General features: G+C 33.7%; 2 protein-coding genes across 5 annotated transcripts; both read right to left on the bottom strand.

Annotated features, from left to right (window-relative positions):
- Nucleotides 1-3806: 3806 nt before the first annotated feature.
- LOC107004182 lies at nt 3807-4626 on the bottom strand. Its single transcript, XM_015202424.2, has one exon. It carries the CDS (start codon nt 4460-4462, stop codon nt 3998-4000), a length of 465 nt encoding a protein of 154 aa, XP_015057910.1. The 5' UTR covers nt 4463-4626; the 3' UTR covers nt 3807-3997.
- Nucleotides 4627-9320: 4694 nt separating this feature from the next.
- On the bottom strand, nt 9321-20227 carry LOC107003282 (probable magnesium transporter NIPA4). 4 transcript variants are annotated; one of them, XM_027912680.1, is made up of 10 exons: nt 19698-19836; nt 19380-19497; nt 17518-17574; nt 15784-15874; nt 15540-15700; nt 15289-15416; nt 14990-15127; nt 12817-12909; nt 10101-10206; nt 9321-10016 (listed from the first exon to the last, which is right to left on the bottom strand). In XM_027912680.1, the coding sequence occupies exons 3-10, from the start codon at nt 17549-17551 to the stop codon at nt 9916-9918; spliced, it is 852 nt and encodes a 283-aa protein (XP_027768481.1). In that variant the 5' UTR covers nt 17552-17574; nt 19380-19497; nt 19698-19836; the 3' UTR covers nt 9321-9915. The 4 variants fall into 4 exon arrangements, with proteins under 4 accessions (XP_027768481.1, XP_015057072.1, XP_015057075.1 ...); XM_015201586.2 differs by lacking the exon at nt 19380-19497 and having other exon boundaries at nt 19698-20223; XM_015201589.2 differs by lacking the exons at nt 12817-12909; nt 19380-19497 and having other exon boundaries at nt 19698-20227.
- Nucleotides 20228-27981: the final 7754 nt, after the last annotated feature.

Genomic DNA, 27981 nt, shown 5'->3' with positions numbered 1-27981 from the left:
TGTGTGTGTGTGTGTGTGGTTCCATTGATATCATAACTTAATAATTCTTTAAAAGTACAAATATATCTAAAGACAATTTAGTGAAATATGATTCTATTGTGTTTCTTTTTTAAAAAAAATTAATTCCAGTTGAAGCACATCTCTAATTTTTCTTTTGCATCCACGAGCTCTGGTGTTGTCTTTTCGAATTGCACCATAAACTTATGAAGAGTTTTAAATGTGATAAGTGTTTCCTTACGCGTGACTGATTCCAAAGGTATAGTAACATCTTGAAATTCATCAATAACATTGTTTTTTCCTACGATATCGACAGTTTCTTCTAAGATCTGGACCTCTGAACATGTATCATTTTCACCCGGATAATTCAACATATTATGTCATCCAATTTATTTTGGTAACCGAGATCATTAACCATGACCTCAAGTTCATGAATGACGTATTCACAAGTAGGTTCATTCAAATTCTCTGAGATTGGATCCCTCGAATGAATTTTATAGTGTCAACAACAATTTGTTATTGTCTCTTGCTGAACATTTGTTGTCCAAACAGGATTTGCAAAATTGATAACATCTAAACATTGATATTTGCTAGATCAGTTCGTCCCACTTCATTGCCTTCAAATTCCTACGATAAAATTTGTTAGATAATACATCTTGAAAGCTCTTATTATCGCAACATCACAGTGTTGAAATTAGTAAGATATCAATGATTTGATGTATTCGTTGTACTTTATGTATAATATTTTCTATGTGAAATCAATAAATATGATACATAAATTAGTAAGATACAATGATTTTCACATAATCAAATTAACTTTTATCAAATTTTAAATCATTCTTTAAATTAATAAATATTAATTTATCGATTAAATTACATCTCTAAAATAATAAAATTTCATGGTCCAACCTATATTAATTTATAGAGGTTATATTGTATGTAGAAACAAAATGAAAAATATAAATAAGAAGAATTAAAAAAAAATTACAAAGAATATGGTTAATAAATTTAAACAACGGAAAAATTGAAAAATAAAGAAAAAATTACTGAAATACACGTCTTATGTTTTCTTTATTTTCAATATACCCTTTACTTTCAAAAACCTCTAAAAATCTGTTATTTCTTTAATGTACGAGCTACATATTAATGTTTCTTAGCCAATATTTAATGCATCCGAGCTACATATTATTTTTCAAATTTATTTCATAATATAACCGAGCTAGTTTTAATGTATCCGAGCTACATTTTATGTATCTCATTTATGTTATAATGTATCCGATATACTCTTTAATGTATCTGAGTTATATACTAATGTATCTGAGTTGTGTTACTTTTTAAGGGATCAATATAATTAAAACTAAAGAGGAATATATTGTAATTTTATATTAAAACTATATGATTACTAAAATTTATAGATAAAGCTTCACATTGAGCCAATGAGGCATTTTCATTTGTTTGAGAATATGGGCCCAATACTTCTCAGCCTTTTTAAAGCAAAAAAGAAGGTGAAAAGCTAGGAAATATAGTGAGATTCAAACTCGATTTTTCTTAGAACTTGAACCCCTTATTCATTCTCTCATCCTTCTCGTTAGTGTTGAGGGGATTCATTTTAATTAATATACTCATAAAATCAGAATTTGACGTTATATATAGTGTAATTTTTTGACGAAGGTGTTCGAGTGAATCCCCTCGGTTCCATGTAGATTTGCCTCTGACTTCATATATTGTATTGGTAACATCAAGGCTGATAATTTTTCTTAATTAATATTAAATTAGTATATATATATATATATATATATAGTATTGTATTGGTATCATCAATATTTCTTTTTTATAAATTGCTCACTAGTCAATGACACTATAAATGTATATGTATATTGTTATGGTATCACCAAATCAATATATATGTATTTATTTAGTATCAATTAGTTGGAAAATATAATATAATTATTTTGTAGAGTATGAATATAAAGGGGTATATGTTTGTAATTATTTTGCTTTTATGAGATATTTGCTTAGTTTCCTTTTCCCTTATTATTTTGAGTTGGGAAAAAAGACAAATACACCCCCAACTGTTATAAATGGTATGTAGATACCATTCATCATACTTTTAGGACATTGGTGTCCATGTCGTCTAAAAACTAGAACATATATGTCATTAACTCTAACAGTAGACTAAATAGGGACATGTAACACAATCTTATCCGCCCATCCGATATTTAAAGGGGAAAAGGTCTGAAAAATACTCTAACTTTGACCGAAATTGCAGTTATGATATCAAACTTTATGGAGGACCTTTTGCCCCCTGCACTATTTAATGTATTTTAAAGGTATATATGTGTCCACATGGACACGTTACTATTTATAATTATGCAATATTTATGATGTTCACATGGTCACATATATACCTTTAAAAACTATACATTATTAAATAGTGCAGGGGGTAAAAAGTCCTTTCCATAGTTTTGTATTGTTACAATAATTTCGATCAAAGTTTTGATATATTTAAGACATATTTCCCTTTAATAAATGTCCGATCGGTGGATAAGATTATGATACATATATGTCTGTTAGTATAAAGGATATATATATACTCTAGTTTTTGGACGGCAGGGGCACTAATGTCTCAAAAATATGACGGGGGGTATCTGCATATCACTTAAAATGGTTCAAGGGTATATTTATGCTTTTTTTCATTTTGAGTTTTATGACCCATCTATGTATTTTTTATGATACTTTAAGTGAATCATTTGTCAACCAACGATTAAATCAAAATAGGTCCATATAATATTTCAACCATTTCTATTCAAAAAATCAAAGCAGATTCGACTTTCTTTGTCGTAGAATATTCACTCAAAAAATTAATCAAAAATTGATTCAGGAATAACTAGAACTTTGACCAGAAAAAGTTATTTTTTGTCACATTATTAAAATAGTATTAATTTTTTTTTTAAATTTCAGACTAATTGATCATGAAAGCTAATTAGATAAAATAAAATTGAGTGATTTTACCTTTTATTTGCTACAAGTTAAATGATTATCTAGAAATTCAACTCAATGGATAGAGCTACACTGATTGAATTATATTATTTTATAGGTAAAAAACACTTGTTGTACATTTACTTGTGGAAACAAAATCAATTTATCAATCAAAATCAATCAATATAGAATTAAATCAGTAGACGGCACATGCTTTTCAAGTAATTTCAACTATTACCTATATAATTTGAAAACATTTATATCTTGACATTGACATTTTGATCTTATAAAAACTCTTTGGGCATATACTTCAATTATAGCTTTCCAACTAATAAAAGATACAAAAATCCTCCTCTTAATTAATACTACAAGCATTTTCTTGTACCAAAAAAGATTACTTAAATAAGATCACTTTAAAAAAAATATAAAAAATAATTATGAATAAGCATTGCAACAACCTATGTCCAATTACTTGCATGTCAATTACCAAACCAATATATTTGATGTGTGTATATATAATATAATAATAAATGTGTTTAATTATTCAACCTCTCACACCTCACTTTTAGCTAGCTAGTGTTAGAAAAACAATAGAGATTACAATTGAAGAAGAAGATGACTTTCAAGACGTGAAGAATTACTTTTCTTAAAGAGATAATTATCTATATTATTGAGAAAAATATAATTAATTTTCTTCAAGATACAACAAATTCCCTTGTATATACTTGCATATATTTCTTAGGCTGCATCTGGAGAGTCCTTATATTTATAGAACTTAAGATATAACTTTTTATAATTATCATATATTATTTGATGAACAAATGTATCTGTTCAATTTAAAACATCTATATATTACAAAATATCTTACAACTAGAGGGTAGTGATGGGGCATAAGAAATACAAAGAAAACTCAAAAAGAGATTATGTGCAACAAATTAAATTAATTAAAGGAAGAGATGCAAAATATTGATCAAAGTTTAGTTTTCTTGAATGAAGTTGAAGAAGCTAATTAAGTATGAAATTACAAGAACACCTTTTTCAAGACTTTGATGAGAACCACCAAGCTTGGCCTTTTGCTTGCTTTGGAAAGATTCAAAGATTTAACACATTTATATTCCACCTTCTTTGTATTTTTCCCACATGAAGTCTTTGTCATAATTTTGTTAGACATTTCTTCATTCAAATTCTCCCATAACATGTCCATTTTCTCCTCTTCTTCTTCTTCATCTTCATCTTCAATCATTCTCCTCATGGCAAGAACACCTTCTATGTGTGAGAAGCTCTTTCTTTGGTTGATGTAATTAGACTTATTGGATATTAATGGAGACATGTCCAATTTTTCTTCATGATCATGATCAGAGTTATTCTGGAGGTGACTAGAGGCAACTAACGTTGTTCTCCATAAAGGTGGTGATTCAAGGAATCGCGGCGGTGTATTGGTGATTGTTGGGAAGCTAAAATCATCTTGAGGAGGAGAAGGATCCATTATTAGATGGTTTTGTTAGCTATGGTGTTTGTAAATAAGACTACTTGAATTTGAGAAATTATTGGGGTGGCTTTGTTTGGTGTGGAAGGTTAAGGGGGTTGTTTGCATTTTTGGGGGAAAAGTTTTTGTTCAACCACTTCAACTTTGTATACAAATATTTTCTTTTATATAAAGAAAAATTTAGGAGTATGGGTACCATTTTTATAACTTTTTGGGTCCACAATATTATATATTTCTTTCGTGATTCTCTTTTATACGTTTATTGAATTTGGAGGATCTTTTAAAGATATTTTATATTTATTGATATGTACATAATTTTAATATAATCATATAATTGAGGTGTTTATAATTTTCAAAAATAATTATTATGAATAATACAATGATTTTTTGTTTATCTTTGACTTTTAAAATGATAAAGAAATTAAAATATTTGTTTTGTTTAATCATGATAAATAATTTGCGACATAATGAGTAATTAAATCAAAATATGATTAGCTATACATGAAAGAAAGCGTAACTTATCATTCCTTTGTAATTAGCAAAATTAATGAAAGATTAGCTATCTTACCATATCCACCAAGCACATATCATTCCTTTGTTAATTGTTTATTTCTTAATTATAGGTGTTTTAGGTATAGAGTAGCTAGTTCCTGTTTCTTAAGACACCCCCACCCCCTTCCCACCCCACCCCCTTAATTTTTTTTTAGAATTATAGAATATTAAAAATTATTATAATGAGGGGTGAAGGTAGAAAATTAGAAGCTTAACTATGAGGTACACAAAGTTCAATAAATTTTGCTTAGAGGATATATTTGTATTAAAAAATTCATTATATTTGTAAATATAATTTCAAAATATAATGATTAATTTTTTAAGTCAATGGACTTAATTACCTATAAAACAGTGAAATCATGATTTTTATTTTGAGAACATTGTAAAACATATCAATGACACTCGTCATATTGTAATTGCAATATAGTTCATACTAAAATAATAATGATAATATATTTGGTGTAATTTCACAAGTGAAGTGAAAAAAGATTAGGATATATGCAGATTTTATCTCTTCATATATTCGAACCATCTTATTTCTTTTCCCTCATCTTGTCGGTCACATAGGTCACTCACGTCTTGCATATATAACTTTGTTTCTTATCCTATCTCTCCTAATATATTCACACATCCATTTGAGTATACTTATGTCCGCCATCTTCATCTTTTGGGTGTGCTTGTTCATGACTAACCGATATTCTGCCTCACATATACAACAACGTAGGTCTAACCATCATTTTCTAGAAGTAAAGTTTTAGTGACACATTCTTATCACCGTACCCCAAATGTGAACCATTCATTTTATCACGACGATGCACGATATCATCATCAATCAATCTCCCCGATTCCTTTGATTATACACACATCCCTAAAGTATTTAAAACTTTCTTTCTTAGGTATAACTCAATTATGTATTGATCTTTAATTCCACCTCTCTCCCACTTCGTCATATGTTATGTGACTAATTTTGCATTCTAGATATTCTATTTTATCTTGCACACTATAGTCTATACTCACTATAATTAAATTGATAAAATATTATAGGGATAATTAGCCACCTCAAGTAATGAGTAGTGACCAAAATATACTCTTTCTTTGGGAATTTAAACTTATTGTCCATCAATCACTATCTAAAGACTTTTCATATGACTAAACTCTTAACATATATAATTATGGTCAAACATTTATGAAATTACTGCCGGATTTATCGGATTATTAATTCATGCCATCAAATTAATTTCCAATTTTCAAGAAATTTAACCTTTTCTTTGTGTGTATGTGTATGATTTATTTTACTTGATTTTAATTAGTGAGTTTTGATACTTCAAGTTTATTCATCTTCAACTGTTTTTGGTTATTATTATATGAATGGAAATTAATTTTACATCTTCCACTGTTTTTGATTATTATATTTATATGAATGGAAATTAGTTTTAGAGTCGGCAAATTATTACAAGGATATTTGCAATTCTTGATCAATTAGCAAATCCAATATTTTTTCTACTTAATATCGTGTTTCACAAGTCTAAAGATATACTAGTAATAAATTGTTAAAAATTTAAAATATTTCACATCTGAGCCAGCAACAAAATATGTCTTTTATACTCTCTCCCTAATTATATGTTCACTTTTTTTTTTTAGTCGTCCCTATTATTTATCCATTTTAATTTAATTATTTTGAAAAAAAAATAGAGCTTTTTGAAAATCTTAAGTTTTTAATACATTCACTTCATAATTAGTAAGGATAAAATAGTAAATTTACTATGTCAATAATTATTAGGTATGTCAATTAAAAAAAATAGAAGTTCTTTGGATGTGTACTTGAATACATACTCCCCGTTATATATATATATATATATATATATATATATCTTGAATCGAGAATCTATTGAAAATAACTTCTCTATTCCATTAAAGATAGGATAAAGTCTTCCTGTACCTACTCAGAGTGCCCTCTATAGACAGGGGTGTAGCTAGAGCTATACCAGGGTGTTTAGCTTGATACTCTTTGTCGAAAAATTACGTTGCATAAATATGTAAAATTCTACATTAAAAGGATATATATTTAAAGTTGAACACCCTTGACAAAAGTTATGCCTTTGGAGCAGTGGTAGTAGTAGTGGCGGAGCCAGAATTTTAAATAAGGGGTTCAAAATCTCTAGAACTAGATCCACGAAGTAGCCGAAGGGAGTTCGACATCTACTATATATACATAAAAAAATTATTTTAACCATGTATAGATAATATAAATTTATATCGAAAGGGATTCGGATGAATCCCTTTATACTAAGGTGGATCCGCCCCTGGGCCTACCGTTTGAGTGAAGAAATTTGAGGTTTGAACCTCAAATAACACAATCTTTATTTATTTTATTTTGATAGCAACAAACTATTATTTTTAGATATTTTTAATTAAATTTCTGGCTCCGACAATGACTATAGTCTATGGACCTTACAAAGTTTCACACATTTCATATACCTATTTAGACGAACAATATAGTAGTGATTGGATTTGCAACTTTATACTCTAAATTCCCTAGTCTTCTTAATCATATATTGCTTCTTTTTTCTCCTTTTTCTTTTCCTCATGTCACTAATTAATTTCTTGTATATATTACCATATATAGTAAAAAAAATAAAATACTAAGTAAGTTTATTAAGGGTGATTTTGATATGAAAAAAAAAAAAGCTATCCACGGAAAATATTCAATTCTTTTTTGGAAAAAAAAAAGAGAGTATATTTTTTAACTTAATTTTTAGTATTTGATAAATAAAATATTATTTTACATACATTTATGTAATGCAAATTAAATTGTGGGAGTGGGGGGACGTGGAGTGGGGTGGGGTGGGTAAGAGTGAAGGGGCAGGGTGGTGTTAAGGTTGGAAGTGGATACATGTGGGTCTGCCATTTAATTATTGGGTTCACGTGAATTCAATAACTTTTGTTCAGATCTTATTTACGTATTGAGAAATTCGTTACATTTCTATAAATATTAGTTACGATTAAATATTTACGTGAAATAGTTATATAAATTCATCGAGTTTAAATTTTTGAATTTGAGGGGTGGGGGGTTAGCGTATGGGTGTAGACTTCTCAAGTTTTTTCTTGATTGGGATCTACTTGTTAACAATCATATTTTTCTATTTGTGTGTTTTTATAGATACAAAGAAAGCTACTCTATTAAGACAATTTTTCATCTCTCAATGCACAACTAGTAATGAATATAATAGGGACAATATTACATACTAGGGTGTCAAATAAGTTGGTTGAGCAAAATTTGAGCAACTCAAATCGAGTAGAGCTAATAAATCTCTCATGATCAAACACAATAATAATATACTCTATATCTTTACAAATGAGGTTTGAGATAGATAGGGACTTCGAAGCCAAAAGGGAAAAAAAATTGTCAAAAATTTCAAAAGGGTACATTAATTTTTTTTTATCAAAAGGGCAAAATAGCTCCTGACGGAGCGATTTTCTTCTGACAAATTTGACGTGTTAATTTTTTTAAAAAAACACAAAAATCGCTCTGTGGCAGCTATTTCATCCAAAAAAAAATTCTTTTTCCTTAAATCGCTGCCATAGCAGTGACTTGTCAATTTTTTTAAAACAAATGTTGCAGGGGCAAACCGAAGGTTGGACCAAAATGTTGTCTGCCTCTATTAATTTTTTAATGAAAAGCAGCGATTTCAATTTCAATTTTTTTTTGAAAAATGCTGCACTTGCAGCGATATTAAAAAAAATAAAATTGTCAGAATAAAATCGCTCCGTCAGGAGCAATTTTATCCTTTTGGTTAAAAAAAAAAATTGATATTCCCTTCCAAAATTTTTGACAATTTTTTTTGCCCTTTTGGCTCCAGACTCGATGGATAGGTGTATAGAAACCATGTTCTTACTTGTGAAAATAGAGAAATTGTTTCCAATAAATCCTAAGCTCAAAAAACTCATTTTTCAAAAAATAATTTGAAAGAAATGCAAGTCATCAGTTCAAAGTTTATTTGTACCAAGGGATTTTGGACAATTTGACCTGAAACAATTCAAAAAACCACTTCTTTTCATTTGCTTTTTTTAAAAAATTATTTACCCAAATCAAAATAACACTTCAAAAAAAAATAATAATAAGGTGCTATTTTGAACTTGCATCTAGTAACTTGAACCATGTATATCAAAACTCAATAGCATATTCAATATAATTCCACGAATGGAGTCTGAGGAGGATGGTGTGTACACTGCCTTGTCCCTATCTTATGAAGATAGAGAAAATATTACCAATAGATCCTCGACTCATGTTTTTTGAGAACACAGAAAACTCAAAAGGTTAGCTCAATGTATATATCTATAACCAGTTAGCCAAAAAAAAAAAGGTCTATCCTCTTAACAAAAAAATGAGGGAATTGGAGCTTCCTTGAAAATGACCAACAGTCTTAGAGAATCAATTACCCTACCTTTCTATCATTTGGAGATTTTTACAAGTAAAATTAGGAAAATAGGTACAAGAATGGGAGAGCTCCATATGATTCTCTCCATTTAAAAAGAATTAGGTATTCCCAAATGCATCAATATCTAACTTCACTAAGATATTTAGAGGATTTCTTCAACCACCTGCCTGAATGTCTTTCCTTTAGTTCTGGGGAGATGTCAGCTTCGATGTCACGAGTATCTGAGGAAGTTCCACTACCAGTGACAAGAGTGATGTACCGATAACTGGACTCCCATTTACACTCTGTCCTGGAGTAGTTTTATGTACAAAAACTAATGTTAGCCTGTGTAGAGCAACTATGGCATTAGCTAACAAGCCAAACACTTTCTTCCATCTTATTGCTATCCATAAGTAGAACAGGAAGGATCAATAGTTGTCGTCTCTCCTAAGAAAAACACTGTGATATTCAACTGAATCTTGGCTATCGCATGGATTCTCGATTCTTAAGAGGAATGCCTTCTTCACTGGAGCCTCCTCCTCCATCATATTTAGGATATCGCATAAATGCAGTTGGTGAAGAAACTGTGAACAGAACAAAAATAATTATCAACTCAAAACCAACAAAACGTGAATTATATTATTACTAATGGTAATTTGAAAGGATACCCTCAACTAAGTCTTTGGTTTTGTGAAGAAGAAAGGTGCCTGATAAAATGGTCACAAATCCACAGAGTTCCGTAATAATTTGAGTTGCAGTTTGCCCATTCCAATCCTGTTCCAGGAGCACGAAAGACAATTTAGAAGAAGATAAGATGGTTGAAGATTAGAGGATGCCTTTCAAACGCAAGTTGAACTTATCTAAATATTTAACTACTGTCAATCACTATGGCTCAACACTTGAAAGCAGCTATTCCAGTAATTAAGACAAGCACTTATGGTCAATAAGCAGGAGAGGATGGAGAGATTTGCAACTTATCCAGGAACCACAAGTTCCAGCGGGTTTGCCAGGGTAAATAAGCATTTCATGCTTGAAGGCATCATGTGAATGATTGCTTTATAAAATGCGCTGAATACCCTAATAATGCAGCTTTTGACCATTTTTATGAACATAGGTAGTTGCTTTCTCAAAAAGACTTCATAGTCACTTATTTTCCATGTACTTTAAATATATAACAGAAAAGCAAAGAAATATATAAACTATAACTGTGACTTGCAGCTTGGGAACTGAATGATCTACTACAACTACTCATATTGTTAGAAAGTTGTGCAGTAAACATGCAGATAATAGACAGAATGAAGTGGGGGAATTCTGACATTGGTCTATACTCCGTCAAGACTGGATATAATAACTTCTCCTTCAGCAATCCTATGATTGACAAATGGCCTTGGAAGTATATTTGGAAGACCAAGCGCCTGACAAGTAATTCGTTTCAGTTGGACAGGTCTCAAAGACGCTTGTCTAACACAGGATAATCTATCAAGAAGAATTCTTCAAATAGTCAACAGATGCTACAAGTGCAAGACCAACTCAGAAAGCATCAGCGATCCATTGTAATGTTGCAGCAGACTTTTGGAGCATGTTTCACTCGATTTTTGGACTTAGCTGGTCATGTTATTCAGTGTAAAGAATGCATGCGAAAGCCGGAATGTCTGGAGAGTTGATAAACCATCAGGGATATCTAGAGAATGGCACCTGCCTGCATTTTTTGGTGCATTTTGGACATAGAGGAACATGAGATGCGTTGATGGAATTTCAACTCTAATGCGCTCCCTCAAGGCTGGATGCTTATCTGTTCAATTGGTGTAAACTCTCTCCTATAAATAGCATATAACAGGTTTTGGATTTTGTAAGCTCCCAAATTCTAGTCTAATTTTATGTATAGGAGCAATCAAAATCTTTTTTGCACATGTACTTTTGCTAATTTGCAACTTCTTGATGCCTCGAATGAAATCTTTTTACTCCATCAAAAACATATAAACTATAACTGTAAGTCTCCTCCCTGACACATTAGATGATCAATTCTCTACTAATATTCGCAATTCATTTGTATTGGCTTGTTTGATCAAATTGTCTCTTTATTACTAGAGAAGTCCTGTGATACGAAATACTGATTAGATACGTTTAAGGGTATAAACTGTTATATGCCAGGCTCTACTAGTTAGGCAGTTTCAGAAAATCAAGGAAAGGAGAAGTCCTCAAGAATTATTAAAATGGTTAAAAATTATTCAGAAAGATTGCTGCTTTTTCCCCCTTCCAATTTCAACAGTGGGAGGGGGAGGAAGAGAGAACATAGTTGCTTCCATTTTAGCTCCAATTTCATCAATTATGTTTAGAAATTTCAATTTCATTTGTGACTAATCTTAAATACTCCCTCTGTCCCAATTTATGTGACACTTTTCGCTTTTTGAGAGACAAACAATTTAATTTGACCGGAAATTTGCTCGTGGAATCTTCAAATTTTTTTTAAATGAAATTTATATATTTGTAACTATGTAAAAAGTACTTATAAGTCACAATAATTGACAATTCAAAATAATTAAAAGATATATGAAAAATCTCCGGTCAAAGATAAACTTATTTGAATTTCGAAAACGGAAAAGTGCCAGATGGAGAGAGTACGTAAAATTATTTATTCCTTTAACTAGTCACTAGTCATCTCGCTGGAACCATACAAGGTCAGTCTCCTCTAGATCAATGTTTAACATAGTACAACTACTACGAGTGTTCTAAAGTTCAACCCTTATATTTTTCAATTACGTTTCTCATGCACCAAAATGGAGGTCTACGAGAGCCTGGTGTGCATTCATACAACACTTACAAAGTTTTATTATTCCCCACCCACATTGGCTGGCAAGCACACATTCCTCTGCATCATTGTCACTACTCACTCCTGATCCTGTTTATGTCTAGTTAGGTTCAATATGATTCATCTATGTTTCCTTTACAGGAATTCTATTTTTAGACTTCATGCATACCCTAGGCAACTACATGAGTAACATGATACTAACGAGGTGGCAGAATTGTCGGAAAAGATGACCAGAGTCTAGGATCACTGACGATGCACAAGGTGTTCAAAAAGTCCATATTTAAGATGAAAAATAGGAGCATTTCAGAGGGGCAAAAAATCATTAGGTGAGATGATAAAGAAAATTTTCACCCACAAAAGAAGATTATTCACTTTTCAATTGTCCAAAAGAAAAATCAACAACTATGCATATATTTATGACTATCATTTATTATCGAGCTATACAAACTGTCGCTCAGTATCTTAGCATCTATCTTCTTCAAAATATTTTCATTGAATCAACTTGAACAGTTCAAAGAAAACAGTGTGATGTATTAGCTAATGGATACAACATTAGTAAAGAAATGTAGTTGCACCTTAAACATGATGACGCTGGCGACTATTGTGAGTGATGTAAATGTCACATAGTATATTGGTGATACAAGTGCTGTGTTGAATGTATCAAGAGCCTGCATTTGAAAAGTGAGGAAATTTTGGTCTGAAGGTACAGAAAAACAATGATTTATCCCCAACCAGAAAGAAACAGAGAGGAAAACAACAGTAAAAGACAAGGATATGCAAAAAGACAAAGCAATCATCAGAAATATAAATGTCCTTTGAGTAACAAATAACCAACATAGGTTCTGCAGCTATAAATGTAGTCCTATGTAGTCAGTCTCAGTCATGGAGCGACATAAGTTCAACAAGGAAATCAATCAACTAGGCTTCAACCCAAACTATTCCAAATCGTCTAAATGAATGTGTGTCTATCCATTTGGGTCTACTCAGGCAAATTTCCTTGTTATAATAGTAAATAGGAAAACTAGATGTTATCTAAACCACTAACTTTCCCCAGGTAATATTCAAGTCTCTTACCAAATTAAAAAGACTAATAACAACTTATTGTAAGTGTAACGATAAACTAAGCATCAATCCAAACTAGTTGTCTTTGCCTGTATGGATCTATATGGATTCTTTAATTCCATTTTGTTCAATTCTTAGTTGAGTCTGCGTTGATTTCAACTAATTATAGGTCCTTTAAGGAAATTTCTTATCTCAGACGACCCTTTCTTATTCCCTCTTGCATACTAGTGATGTGATAATTTCTGATCTTTCCAATCTTGTATGGCATCCATATTTCTGTGATAATCATCTAGATAATCACCTAAGTGGCACTGCAATGATAAATGCAAATAGTTTTCATTAAAAAATTTTGAAATGTTCACTGATCTGCAGAAAGAGCTCTATCTCTCAGTAACGTTCAACATCCATCAAACAACAAACGTGTGAAGGTTTTATTTTTCGTGGAGATGTTAGTTTCCTCAAGGTCATTGTGCTCACAATTATGTTATGTTGAGTCTCTAAGAAAGCCCCTTGACAAGAACACTATCTGATCATCGGTAATAACTGGCACCTCGTAGATGCTCCAAAAAAGTTACAAGAAACAAAAGGCATTCCTGATTTGTACAAAACTGCATTTTCCACCCCTTCAAAAAACCCTTCTACATATTTATTTTTTTGTTTGGCTCTTCTATATATCCACATTAGCGTTGCTTTAATTGAGCTACTTCCAGTGCTCTACTTCTCCATTTTCGCCGGAATGTCCAACTCAGGAGCAAATTTTTAATAGCAGCTACCTAGTCCAGTCTAATGTATTCCAAACAAGTTTAACATAGTACATCATAGTCTATACTCTATTTGCTACCTGACAGTAAAAAAGCAATTGGTCCACATCTTCCTAAGATTGCTTGCACATGTAACACCATCTGACATATATTATCATCTTCCTCCTCCTTATTCTCAGATGTAAGGATGGCCCCTTTGGCTACTAGCCAAGTGAAGAAGCAACCTTCTTGGTGCTCTAGGAGCCCACACAGAGGTGTGCATGAAAAGAGAGAGCCTAGGCTTCTGATGTAGCTTAAGTTATTTTTAGTTATTTTTTCAATAGGAGTTTTAACTGTTTGGTAGAGTGTATAGGAGAAAATAATGCTTGCATTAGCTTGATGTATGATTAGAACCTTGTTTGGTATACTTTTCTAACCTACGCATAACTAATGTTTGTATTAGTAATACACACTATTGTTTATTGAAGAGTGTATTACTAATACCATCTATTTCTATGCATTAGTAATGCAATGGGTTCCAATGCATGCATTAACATTATTAAAGACACAATTACCCTCAAAAACTTTTTTTACGTCCTTTCAACTATATTTGTGGAGGGTATTTTTGTAAACAAAATTTTTTTCTAAAAGATTATGTAATGCATTATATTTTTGGTCCACCAAACCAAACATTGCATAAAAAAAAATCTCATCATAACTAATGCAAGCATTACTAATGCACTATATTTTGCATTATTCTTATACACTCTACCAAACGACCCCTTATTGTAAGTCAAATTGCAACAACAACAAGATATAGGCTGACACCTAAAAGTCCAAGAGCATAAAGATACACCGAGTTACTGTTTAGAACTTCCATACAAATGACTAATATTATCCAAGCATAAAATAACAACAAAAAGAACTGAGAGTACATTCCAGTTACCTTGTTTAAGTAGTTCATTTGTGTAAACACGCATGTCACTACGACAACTGCAAAGACCCATGTTTGAGGATACAACAACTGGTTCGTCCCAGAAAACGTTAATTTTAATGCTATTCCTAGTGCTTGGACACTCATAACCTGCCAAATCATTTAAGATTTTTTTCCAAAAATCACAATTAGATCACATGGATGTAGCCCGTGTAGGAATGATGAAATAATAAGCTTAGGGAAAAAGAGAACCCGGATGGGGGAGGGTAAAAATGAAAAGCCGAACTCCAACCAGATGGCTGAGTGCCTACCCCAATAGAACCAACGAGTGAACAAACTCCAACATAAGCAATTATATGAGTCTGTCCATATTTTGGAGCATACTGGACAATGATTACGACAACTGCCACTATTACCAAAGTTGCATATAGGAGGAATGCTGCCATGAGTAAGAAATTAGCAAATTATTGTCAGCAAGAAGTTTTGACAAACTAAGCAATCAAAAATCCATGCTCACAAAATGTCAAGAAGGTCTCGGCTTTGTCAGCCTTCAAATGCATACCAGGTTCCGTGGCAAGGTCCCAGAGTTCCTTTACAGACTCAATTTGACGTTCTTGAGGAGCATGCAGAACAATGGTTGTTGAGCCCACAACACATAGAACACAACCAACTATCCCAAAAATATGCAGTTTTTCTCCCAATATAATATGAGCAAGTGCAGCACTGCAAAAATAAATAAATAAATAAATGTTGCCTCGAAGGTAACAGATAGCAAAGTTGAACAATCATTTCCAGCATTCTCTTGCCTGATAATAATACTGAGTGCACCAAGAGGTGTGACTAGGACAGCAGGTGCAAATGCATAAGCTGCAAAGTTAGCAATTTCTCCAACAATCACTGCCACAGAAGCAATGCACTCACATCAACCTTGTTTGTCTTCTCTTTTTTTTTTCAAATAGAGAGGTGAGAAGAACATGTACATGGTTAAAATACTTCAAATAAAAATAAAAGGACAAGCATGGAAGCCCCATAAAAACATATTTTTTTAGGGAGAGGTGGAGGAGGCAAAAGCCTTAAGGAGATATAACTTATTTACAAGCAATATTGGAAAGATTTTCAGTAAATGCATGTATTTTTTCCTATCGAGGCTTTTGAACAAGTAAAAGACCATATTATTCACATCAAAGTAGAGCAAATGCGAAGAACTGAAGTAAATATCCTTGCGTCATTGGTTAGAAATTTAAGAAAATTGACAAATATATTGTCGCTTGAATAGTCAGTGGGACTTCTTTAGACTTTAGGATATATCATATATTCATAGCCTTCAGAGAGCCCTCAGCTCCTTAGATCCTGGAAGCCCTTCTATTCTCTCACACTAATGAAGCAAAATAACAACAATTTACATGTTAATGCTATCTTACATAGTTAATTTTTTTCTTCCTTTACTTTACACCTCTCAATTCTTCTTTCACTCATCCTGGATTGAGAATACAAAATTATCCTTCCCCATATTCAATAAGTTCAGTTACCAAAACCAGCAATACCAGCTTATATAACATGCATGAAAAACGGCAGCGTCTAAAGTGGTTCCAATCATTAGCTGGTTGAATTTTGGAGCTACAAAGGGAGAGTTATGGGGGAAAAATATCATCCGTAATCTCTCAGACAACTCAATATGCATAATTTATCCTTGACATAGATGTCTATTACCGTAAATTATCCTTATTCTTTTATCGAGAATTTTGTGTTGCCTTTCACAAGTCAAGTACTTTCTGTGACGGGATCTTTCCTTTTCCTTTCTTTCCCCCTTGATCAGCTATTAATATTATTGCACCCATGAGGTTCTTGTTTGCATAGATGAATGTGTGACTTCCATAGAGAACCAAATTTTGATGTAGGTTCATCTACCTTTTGGTATACTTCTTGTACAAGGGGATTCCCCCAAAATTAATAAGATCATTTACCTTATCAAAATAAGTTGAAATCAACTGAGTCATTTTGTCCATATTCCTTAACGGCCAAGTTCCTTTTTTCTCTTCCTTTTGAACCATCATAGATGCCTGAATTTATAAGGTAACAACGAGAATTTCACCATGGCTCTATACTGTTTAAGACTTCACAAGTAATTACACTGACTCAAACGCAAAGTAAGCATAAAGAACATACTAGCCCCGTAACAATCCAATGTCGTAGTCACTACTTTGTAGAAAATAGTCTACTAGATAGCATCTACTTCCTCAAGGAGTTCCCTTACTTGATGAACTTTATTTTCCGATACCAAGTCATAAGTTCCATTAGTTGACTGTTTGCAACAGCACTTTTCTATTTTCATATTCCTTGCCAATATAAAGTACAGAAAAGAAAAGAAAAGAAAAATGAGTTATGAAAAAAATCTCTTTTTATATACATTTAAATGCTGTACATTTCAATTTTCATCTCAATAATCATGCCAAGTCACTAAAAGACATTATTTTGGACCAGAGAGGAAACAATTACAAATCCTCATATATCAGAAGATTGAATGTGATAGGATAACTAACTTGTTATCATTCCTGCCCACCAAAGCGGCTCCATCAAGTAAGAATAACCTCCAGAGCCTGCCATAGCATGTAAAAATAAGTCACATTGTCTCTAGGTATGGAAATTGAATTAACCTTTAGAAGCTAACGTTGTTATTCAAGATTATGATGTTTAAATCCAAGATCTAAGATGAGTAAGATTTTAAAGTGGTAACCCATTTCTTATCCAACAGTTTCATGATATATTTGAAACCCGAGCACCACCAATGATCCATTTTTCTTCTTTTTTCTTTTTTCTTTTCTGTTAGGATAACAGAGAAATCCTTAAGGGCCAGCCCCAGACCATTCAAAACGTATCGAATAATTAATCCATCCTTCTACCATTTTCCACTTAAATACATGGCTTTTGTCTATGGAAGGGTTCAAACCCGTGATATTCGCATAGCCCAGGCATCACGTGTTACAATCTTACCACTAGATCAAAGCACAGTGGACAAAAAATTATTTGGAGAATCAGGAAAGGCTAAGGGGAAATGAGCGTAGCCTGTCTTTGATGGTCAGTAGCGTCGACTTGTGTAACTGAGGTGGGGGTTTAAGACCTGCTCTGTACATGTTTTGCATATTTTCTCATTGTTTCAACCTTTAAGCCTCTTTAATAAAACAATAAATATAAATTAAACACTCCTACCAAGATGTTTAAATTACAATGGATCCAACACACAATTATATCCAACATGCTCTTGTTATGGATGAAATAAAGGTATTATAATGTCAAATTACTCCACTTAAGAGGGTCACGTCTTTTAAGTATTTTTCAATAATAACTCTGTTTAGCTAATAACAAAAGGGGTCTTCTTTTAACCTAAGAGAGCTCATAAAAAGTGGACATTGATAGAGTCAAGAAGTTGAATTTACAAACATCCTGCACACAGGTAGTTATCCCCTTTTGCAGTAAATGAAACCTTAATTATCAGGAGTGCAGCAAACAGTGAAGCCTCTGTTGTTTAATAGGCCTGTTGTAACCTGAAGCTGTGGGACCAAACTAACCATATAAATATAGTATATTGTTTGTGATAAGGTAAAAGTAAAATATCTCAACTGAGCATATACGTCTAGTATATGTAAAGCTATGGACCAAACTTAGCACCTAACTCTCCCTATAGTGGATAACTAAACAAAACCCAAGAACAATGAGAACTAGACAAGGATCTCATATCAATATTCTCTATAATCATCCACAATGTCTCCCAGATAATAATGAATCTCCTATGTTCGGTTTCGGTTCTCGTTTTCTACTATATATTAAACAAAAGAGATCTTAAGGATATACTTCAAACCATCTCAGAACCAAAACTATAATAGGTTTAAATCCACACAAAGATTTTTATATTTAATGCCAAAAGATTTGTTGTCTAAACCAAGTGTCAATGTTTCCCAATTATTGATCACAATCACTATATGGTATGTTCAAAACAATAAAGAGTGTCATAAAGCAATTCAGAACAGGAAACTTTTACTGCCTAATTATATGTTGAGTCTTATTATCTTTACTTGTAAGGTAACAAGAGTCTAACTCATTGTTAACATACTGAACAATTGTTTTTGCCAAAGTAATGTCACAAATTCTTAATCTTTTTAGAAAATTAGGAAATTTTGTGGAACAATGTACTCCAGCAAAGATATCAGTAAATTCAGCAAAACCATAAAGTAAAACAGAAAAAAGAAAAGAGTGAAAAAAAGAAAGTAACACCAAGAAATTAAGCTGTCCCCAAAGTAATCCATTCAACCAATTTAAAAAATATAATTAGACACCAGAAATGACAATTGAACCAAACAAAAATACCACTTCCTGAAGTCATAAGAACATAACGAAAAAGTCGCACCTAGTGGTCAATGAAGTGGTTGAGCACTAGTAGACACAAAACACTTAAGGTGATTTATTCTCAGTTGTTGCTGGTGGAAGGTGGTACGTATCCGTGAAATTATTTTTGTGCGCTTAGGCTGCATTAGACACCATGATTATAGAAAAAGAGCCCAGCTGAATTTCAAGCATTTCTCATGTGGTTAACCAATAAATACAGAAAGTGCATTTCCTAAATTCCAACTCAGTTCATAAAATCCCTTCAAAAAGATTAGATATTTAAAAAAAAACAAGTTCAATTTCAGCAATTTCTAATACATGGACCAAAAAGTAAAGATACCTGCCCTGAGGCCAGATGCAGCAGCTTTTTGAAGACCCTTTTTCTTGATGATAAAACTGGACCCAATAAATAAACTAGAAGAAATAGCCAAGCAAAGACCATTAACATTATCAGAGGAGATTTGTTGAGGGTCCCCAAAGCTACCGGACTGCTGTGAACTCCCCATATAGTTTTTTTCTTCTTCTTCTTCTTCAATAACCGAAAAGCTTCAGTAACACATAAACTCTCTTTTGCCATTCCATCAGAAACCCATTTTCCCAGGCACAATTCTTAACACAATGAAACTCGAAAACCCCAAATATGATTAAAAAAAAATATACAGTGTCAGTGGTTGATTCTTAGGGCAATTTTCAAAGAAACAAAGTGTGGACGGACGAAGGAATTAAAGTGAAGAAGAAGATAAGAGTCTTCGTTTTCTGTTTCTTCTTTGATCGGAGATTCAGCACAGAGATCGATCTTCCTTTTGCTTGTTGTTATGCCAATTTAATTCAAATAACATGCAAATATTCTTATTTTATGACTCTCCGTCCTATTTATTTAACGCTTTTCATAGATTCAATTATCAATAGAGTTATGACATAATATATATATATATTAGATTCTAAATTTAATTTTAAATTTTAATTTTAATTTTTAATTTTAATTTTTAATTTTTATAATGTATAAATAGAAATAAATAAACACATGAGTTTTATAAGAAATAATACACGTATGATATTATGTAGGATAAAAAATGACATATAGGATGACATGTGGGACAAATGTGTCTATTTGTTCAACTTTATAGAAGTTTAAGTATCTATTTGTGCATATTCAAAGTTGAAGGATATAAATGTACTTTAAAACCAAGTTAAAAGGCACATTTATGTATTATGCCTAAAATTATTATAACATGTATAATTTAATTTACGTAATTTATACATATATGAATTTTATTATAGAAAAAGTTGAAAATTCATGCATAAATTTTCAATTATTTAACTCTCACAAAATAAAAAGTGTTACATAAATTAAAATAGAAAAAATATTTAGATATCATACTCTTTTTTTTGCGATTTTATTTCTTTTTTACATTGTTTGTACTAATTCCTTTCTTGGGAAAATATTTTAAAATTATTTTATGCTCTGTTCGGACGATTATCTTATAATGTATCATATTTTGTCGTGTTATATTTATTAAATAATAATATTTAAATGAATGGTATGTTAACCAACTGATGACAAGTACTAATGTGATCAAGTGAAATGGAGCTTGTCTCTAATAAAGTGACAATTCATTTTGATCTCATAAAACATAACATATACTTCTCCTAAGAATAAAGAAATAGCATCAAATCGTATTATTTTTCATCATAACAAGATATTATATGGAAATATTGACTCCTTTAACTTTTAATCTGATAATTATTTAAATATGAAATTATTTATTCACGTTGAATGTTACTTGACATCATTTTTAAATAAAAAGAGAGAATAGTCTAGTAGATACACTAATAACAGATAGTATTAAATAAATAGTATTAAATAATATTAGTATTTACTGTGTACTAATCCTAGTCCTATTAGGATTAGTACTCCTTCCTATATCTCCTATATATATCTCCCATGTATTCCCTTATTAGGTTAACACTTCAATACAATCAATATTCCTTCATGGTATCAAGAGCCAAAAAACCTAGATCTTCTTTTCTCTAGGTTTTTTTTTTCTCTCTTTAGGGCACCGATCGTTCCCTCTCTTCTCTTGGGCGGCGGCAGCCATGACAACCGAGGTGGATCCTCTCGATTCACTTCCTTCTGGCGTTAAACTCCTTCTCAGGCATCTTCATGCCCTGATTCCCGAAAAATTATCAGACATAAATTACCCTACATGGAAAATCACCGTTCTTACAGCCCTTGAGGCCAATTACCTTCTCAAATACGTCGATGGAAGCACAGAACCGCCGCCGGCAGTCATCACCGCCACGGACAAATCAGAAAAAACCAATCCGGCCCATGCCGCCTGGAAAGCCGTGGATGGCCAGATCCGATCATGTTTGATTGCGGTCATCTCTCCCACGGTTCAGAAACACGTCCGATCCTACACAACTGCTTCAGCCCTGTGGACGGCCCTCGCAACACGCTATGCATCAATTTCCCACTCTCATATTTTTCAATTGCGTGATCGTCTCCACACAATTACCAAAGGCACGAAAACTATGGCGGAGTATTTAGACGAGGTCTCCACCATCATCACAGCCCTCGACACCGTGAACGAAATCATTCCCGAAAAAGATCTCGTCATGTGCGTCGTTCGGGGGCTCCCATCAGCTTACTCCTCCATTAAACAGGCGGTTCGCATCAGTCCAACGCCCGTTGACCTGGCTACTCTCTCCTCGTGGCTAAAAAGTGAAGAAATCAACGTGGATCTGGAGAGCAAACTTCTTCTCCGAGAAGCCGCTGTTATGGAGCCGGCCACCGCCCTCACCGCAAGCCAGAACTATCGCGGGGGGCGTGGTGGCGGCCGGCAGGGGAGCCGCGGCGGCTACGGCAGAAACAGCGGAGGCCGCGGGCGCGGCGGTCGGCAGGGCAGTCGTCCTCCGTACGACGGTCAGCAGCACGACAGCAACAACAGCCTGCACTCCTTCGGCAGCGGCGGGCAGTCATCTTCCAGCGGCGGGCAGGGCACTTACGAGCGGGATCGTCCAACTTGTCAAATCTGTCAGAAAACAGGACACACCGCTGTTCGTTGCTGGTTTCGGTATGAGGAGAGCCGAAATAGTGATAACCGTGCCAATTATGCATCTCAAGCCGGCCCTTCCTCTGAATGGCTGTTGGATACTGGGGCCAACATGCACGTTACTTCTGATCTATCCAAGCTTAACGCTCCAAATCCATATCATGGCTCCAATGGTATTACTGTTGGCAACGGTGAGTCCCTTAATATTTCTCACACTGGCACGGGTACCATTAAAACCCCCACCGCTATCTTTCACCTAGGTAACCTTACCCACGTCCCTTGTATTAAATCCAATCTCCTTTCAGTTCACCAATTCACAAAAGACAATAATTGCTCACTCTTGTTCACCTCTAATGATTTTCAGATCCTAGACAATACTACCAAGAGGGTGATTTTTCAGGGCCCCTGTGAGCATGGTCTGTACGTTCTTCCTGGCACAAGTTCGTCTGCCCACCCAGTTTCAGAAAGCGTTCCTGTGGCTCCGGTGGCTCTTTCGGCTGATGGCCACAGTCTGTTGTGGCACAGTCGTCTGGGTCACCCGTCTACTCAAATAATAAATTCTTTAATGTCTCAATTAGGTTTTTCTTCCATTCATGTAAACAATTGTGACTCCTGTTCAATTGCTAAATCTCATAAATTACCTTTTACTTTATCTGAGAAGCGTACAACTGCACCTTTTCAACTTATTCATTCTGACCTATGGGGTCCTACTGCTGTTCCTTCATTTGCTGGTTTTCGCTATTATATTTGTTTTGTGGATGATTTTACAAAATACACTTGGTTGTACCCACTAAAACACAAATCACAGGCATACACCACCTTTGTCACTTTTGAAAAAATGGTCAAAACACAATTCAATTCTCATGTTAAACTTTTTCGAAGTGACAATGGAAAGGAATATGTCAATAACATCTTTGGCCAGTTTCTGCAATCCCTGGGAATTATACATCAAACCTCCTGTCCATACACTCCCGAACAGAATGGGGTGGCTGAGCGTAAGCATCGCCATCTCATTGAAACGGTGGTTACTCTTCTACATCAATCTCATCTCCCTGTCTCCTTTTGGGTAGAAGCTCTAGCCACCGCAAACTACCTCATTAACAGAATGCCCAGTCACACTCTCTCCAACAAATCACCCTATCAACTCCTTTACCAAGAACTTCCCAATTATACCAACCTCCGCGTCTTTGGGTGTCTTGCCTACCCTTGGCTACGCCCTCATATTACTCACAAATTACAACCCCGATCCCGTCCTTGTATTTTTTTGGGCTATCATCCTACCTCCAAGGGTTATCGCTGTCTTGACCCACAAACTCATAAAGTCTACATATCTCGTCATGTCAAATTTGTCGAAAATGAGTTTCCCTACGAGTCTATTTCCTCCTCCACAAATACATCATTCATTGGCGTCCTTCCCCTTTTTCCAACATACTCACAGGGTCCCTCACCACCTTCCCCCACACCTCCACCCACTACCCAACCACCCCTCATCACCCCTTCGACCGTCACCCACAATACACCCGCAACCACCACCCACACTCACAACCAACCCGAACCACCCCATACCCACAACATCTCCAGCCCGATCCGTTTTGGGTCCTTCCCGGCCACCCCCGAATCACCACCGCCCGTGCCACCCCCCAATACTCATCCCATGTTAACCCGTGGCAAAGACGGTATCTTTAAACCCAAAACCTTTCAGGCTACCATACTACCAAATACACCCCTTCCCGATAGTGAACCAACAACCTACTCTGTTGCCTCAAAAAATGCTTATTGGCGTCATGCTATGGATGACGAGTTTAAGGCTTTGACTGATCAGAAAACTTGGGTTCTTGTACCTAAGCCCCATGGGCGGCACCCAGTGGGCTGTAAATGGGTGTACAAAATTAAACACAATGCAGATGGCAGTATTTCCAGGTACAAGGCTCGTTTGGTTGCTAAAGGCTACAATCAGGAGTATGGGCTTGATTACTCCGAGACATTCAGTCCTGTTATTCGGCAGGAAACCATTCGCCTGGTACTGTCACTCGCCGTGCGCAACAATTGGCTCATCAATCAGTTGGATGTTTCCAATGCTTTTCTTCATGGCATGCTTGATGAAACTATCTACATGACGCAACCACCGGGCTATGTTGATCCCCGCTTCCCTCAACATGTTTGCAAACTCCAGAAGTCTCTGTATGGGCTCAAGCAAGCCCCCCGTGCTTGGTACACACGTCTGAAAACGTTCCTCCAGGGACTCGGCTTCACGTGTTGCGTACACGACACGAGTCTGTTTACTCGACATTCAGCACACGGTACAGTCATTCTTCTTGTCTATGTAGATGATATCATTATTACAGGCTCTACTGCAGCTCTCATTCAGGATGTCACTCGAGCTATGCATACTACCTTCAAAATGAAGGACCTTGGCCCGTTACATTATTTTCTGGGAATGGAGGTTTCTCGGACAGGCAGCGGCTTGTTTCTTCATCAGTCAAAATATGCTCGAGATCTGTTGCAGAAAGCTGGACTGGAAAAATGCACCAGTCAACCAACACCGATGGCAGTCTCTTCGTCTACGAATGGAGCCGACACCCCCTTTGCCGATATCACCCACTTCCGCAGCCTCATTGGGGCTCTACAGTATCTGGCCATTACCCGTCCTGACATCCAGTTTGCTGTCAACCGAGTTGCTCAGCGCATGCATCAACCAAGTGAACATGATTACCATTGTCTAAAACGCATTCTCAGGTACATTTTTGGCACTCTTGGTCGTGGTTTACTCATTCGACCCGGGGACTTGGAGCTTCGGGGTTTCTCAGATTCAGATTGGGCGAATGATAAAAATGACAGAAAATCTACATCGGGGTTTCTCGTTTTTTTGGGGCCGAACCTGATCTCCTGGTGTACAAAAAAACAACCCAAGGTCTCTCGGTCCTCGACTGAAGCTGAATACCGCGCCCTTGCTCTTCTTGCTGCTGAGACCATGTGGGTCACATATATTCTTCGCGAACTCCGCGCCACTCACACTGTTCCTGCTCTCTATTGTGACAACAAATCAACCATCTGTGTGGCCAAGAATTCCGTCCTACACACCAGAATGAAGCATGTTGATACCGATTGTCTCTTTGTTCGCGATGAAGTTCAGGCCGGCACCATGACTGTGCAGTATGTACCCACTGAAGAACAACCGGCTGATATTCTCACCAAGCCTCTCCCGAGCCGACAGCACGATTACCTCAGTTCCAAGCTTCCGTTCGCTTCCGCTCAGCTCAGCTTGAGGGGGGATAATAACAGATAGTATTAAATAAATAGTATTAAATAATATTAGTATTTACTGTGTACTAATCCTAGTCCTATTAGGATTAGTACTCCTTCCTATATCTCCTATATATATCTCCCATGTATTCCCTTATTAGGTTAACACTTCAATACAATCAATATTCCTTCATACACCATTATATATTAATCGAGTTGTGTTTCAATAAACAATTGACGACAGTTCTTGTATAAATTACTCACACATTTGATAGTTTAAAAATGATATTCACAAAAAATGTTATATCTTATATGTGATATCTATTGAAGACATAGGCACTTATTGAATATTTGAACTCAAGTCAAATTATATTCATTGAACACATAGGCGGCCACATGCATGGTGAGGGTGCACATGCACCTAACAACTTTTAAATCTTGAGGGTGCCCCTTATTTTTAAGTAAGAATTAGGCAAATCACATAGTCTAAGATAGAAATTACTTTCTATCCCTACTCTTTCACTAATTACCAAAAATCTCTTTTTTATATTATTTCGGATACATAATATTACAGACCGATACTTTAATTAAAATGGACGGATACTTAAATTTTTAAATTGTTGCTACCAATTTACTGCTTAAAAAAAGATTAAAAAAGGAAATTATAATTAAACCCCACGAAGCACGCGGACGTTTAACAATTCTAGCAATCAATCTTCATAAACATCTAACTGAATTAGGCATTTTTGAATTTCAAATTGTGAAACCTTCTCATTTTTTCTTCGAAAACACAGTAAAAGTTTGATTCTTTTTTATGACTGTTTTTTCTATTTATTTTCTTTTGATTTGGGATGTTGTTTTGGCTTCTTGAACCTTTGGTGTCAAGAGAGATTATTATTTTATATTTGGTACAATTGCATCTATGTATTAGTGTGTTATGCAGTTCCAATGGAATCAATGTCGGACAAAAGTGATTGATCAGTTTCGAATTGTGTTTTGAAAGAAGTTGTCTTGCCAACAAGATACAAAAGAATGTCCAGTAGATCAAGAAAAAAAAAGAAGAAAAATCCAGATGAAAAACTAACATCAAACATGAATTGTTATGGCCGATGTGGACAAGAAGACCACAATCGAAGAACTTGTACTTTCTTTCCAAAAGAATCTTGATTAATACTTTTTTCGAGTACTTTGTTTTTCGGATCTAATAGTTTTTCAAATTATAATATTTCTTTCCACTGTTACAAATGTTTACATTAAAAAGTGCTTTTAGCTTACTAATTTTCTGATCCAATAAATTGTAATGCTACGTTTTTCAGTTCTGCCTATATTTTTTTATTGTTATTTTTTTATAAAGTGAATACGGTATACATATTGTGCATTATTTTGTGTTTGATATAAAGTTGCTTTTAAAATATACGTCGTATTGGTTAAGTAATTAATGTATATGTAACTGTTCATAAGTATTACATTGTATTGATTTGTTTAACATAATGAATTTGATACTTAATTCTTTTAGTTTTTTTGTATCAGATAATATAATATCAAGTGTTGTAAATGTACCGGATAAAGTTGTAATGTGTATACAATAAGAGACATAATGTTAAAAGATAATATATTACAAATTTAGAGGATTGGAACAATTGTAAATATATAGCATCAGGTTTAATTTTGTGAGACACATCAATTTGTGATGTTGAAAGCATAATAAATAATAATTGTGTATCATATACTTAATATACATTTTTTGCAAATTTGTATCAACTTATACACATCAATTTGTGCTATTGAAAGCATAAAAAAAAATAATTATATATCATATACATAATACATTATTTTTAAATTTGTGTCAACTTATAATATAGTATCAACTATAGTCATTTGTACCAAATTTATAAGAGACATAATGTTAAAAGTTACTAAATATATTGAAACTTAATTGATTTGTATCAAGTATAAAAATATAGTACCAGGTGTTGTGATACATTCAAATTTTGTTATATAAAAAATAATTGTGTATTATATACATAATATAATTTTGAAAAATCTTGTATCTGCTAATAATATAGTATCAATTATATATAAATTGTAATATACTCTATATTACAATTAATATAAAGTATAAAATATATGATATATAAAATACTTATAATAGTATATCATATACATAATTTTTGATATTTTGTATCAGATAATATATGATGTATAAAATATTTATAATAGACAAAACATAACAAGGTACTAACAATAACAAATATCATATTCAAAATAAACAATTTTGTTTCAAAAAACTGTAAAATTTGAGAAAATGTTTCTTGAAAGATAATA

Source organism: Solanum pennellii, chromosome 11 (assembly GCF_001406875.1).
Source record: "Solanum pennellii chromosome 11, SPENNV200".
In the NCBI taxonomy this organism is placed as follows: domain Eukaryota; kingdom Viridiplantae; phylum Streptophyta; class Magnoliopsida; order Solanales; family Solanaceae; genus Solanum; species Solanum pennellii.
This window is presented reverse-complemented; position numbering and strand designations above follow the sequence as displayed.

Coding starts and splice junctions, on each gene's coding strand:
- LOC107004182 (XM_015202424.2), bottom strand. CDS start 4,462: ATGGATCCTTCTCCTCCTCAAGATGATTTTAGCTTCCCAACAATCACC.
- LOC107003282 (XM_015201586.2), bottom strand. CDS start 19,863: ATGGGGAGTTCACAGCAGTCCGGTAGCTTTGGGGACCCTCAACAAATC. Junction 15,701..15,783: donor GCACTCAGTATTATTATCAG/GCAAGAGAATGC, acceptor TTATTTTTGCAG/TGCTGCACTTGCTCATATTA. Junction 12,910..14,989: donor AAATGAACTACTTAAACAAG/GTAACTGGAATG, acceptor TTTCAAATGCAG/GCTCTTGATACATTCAACAC.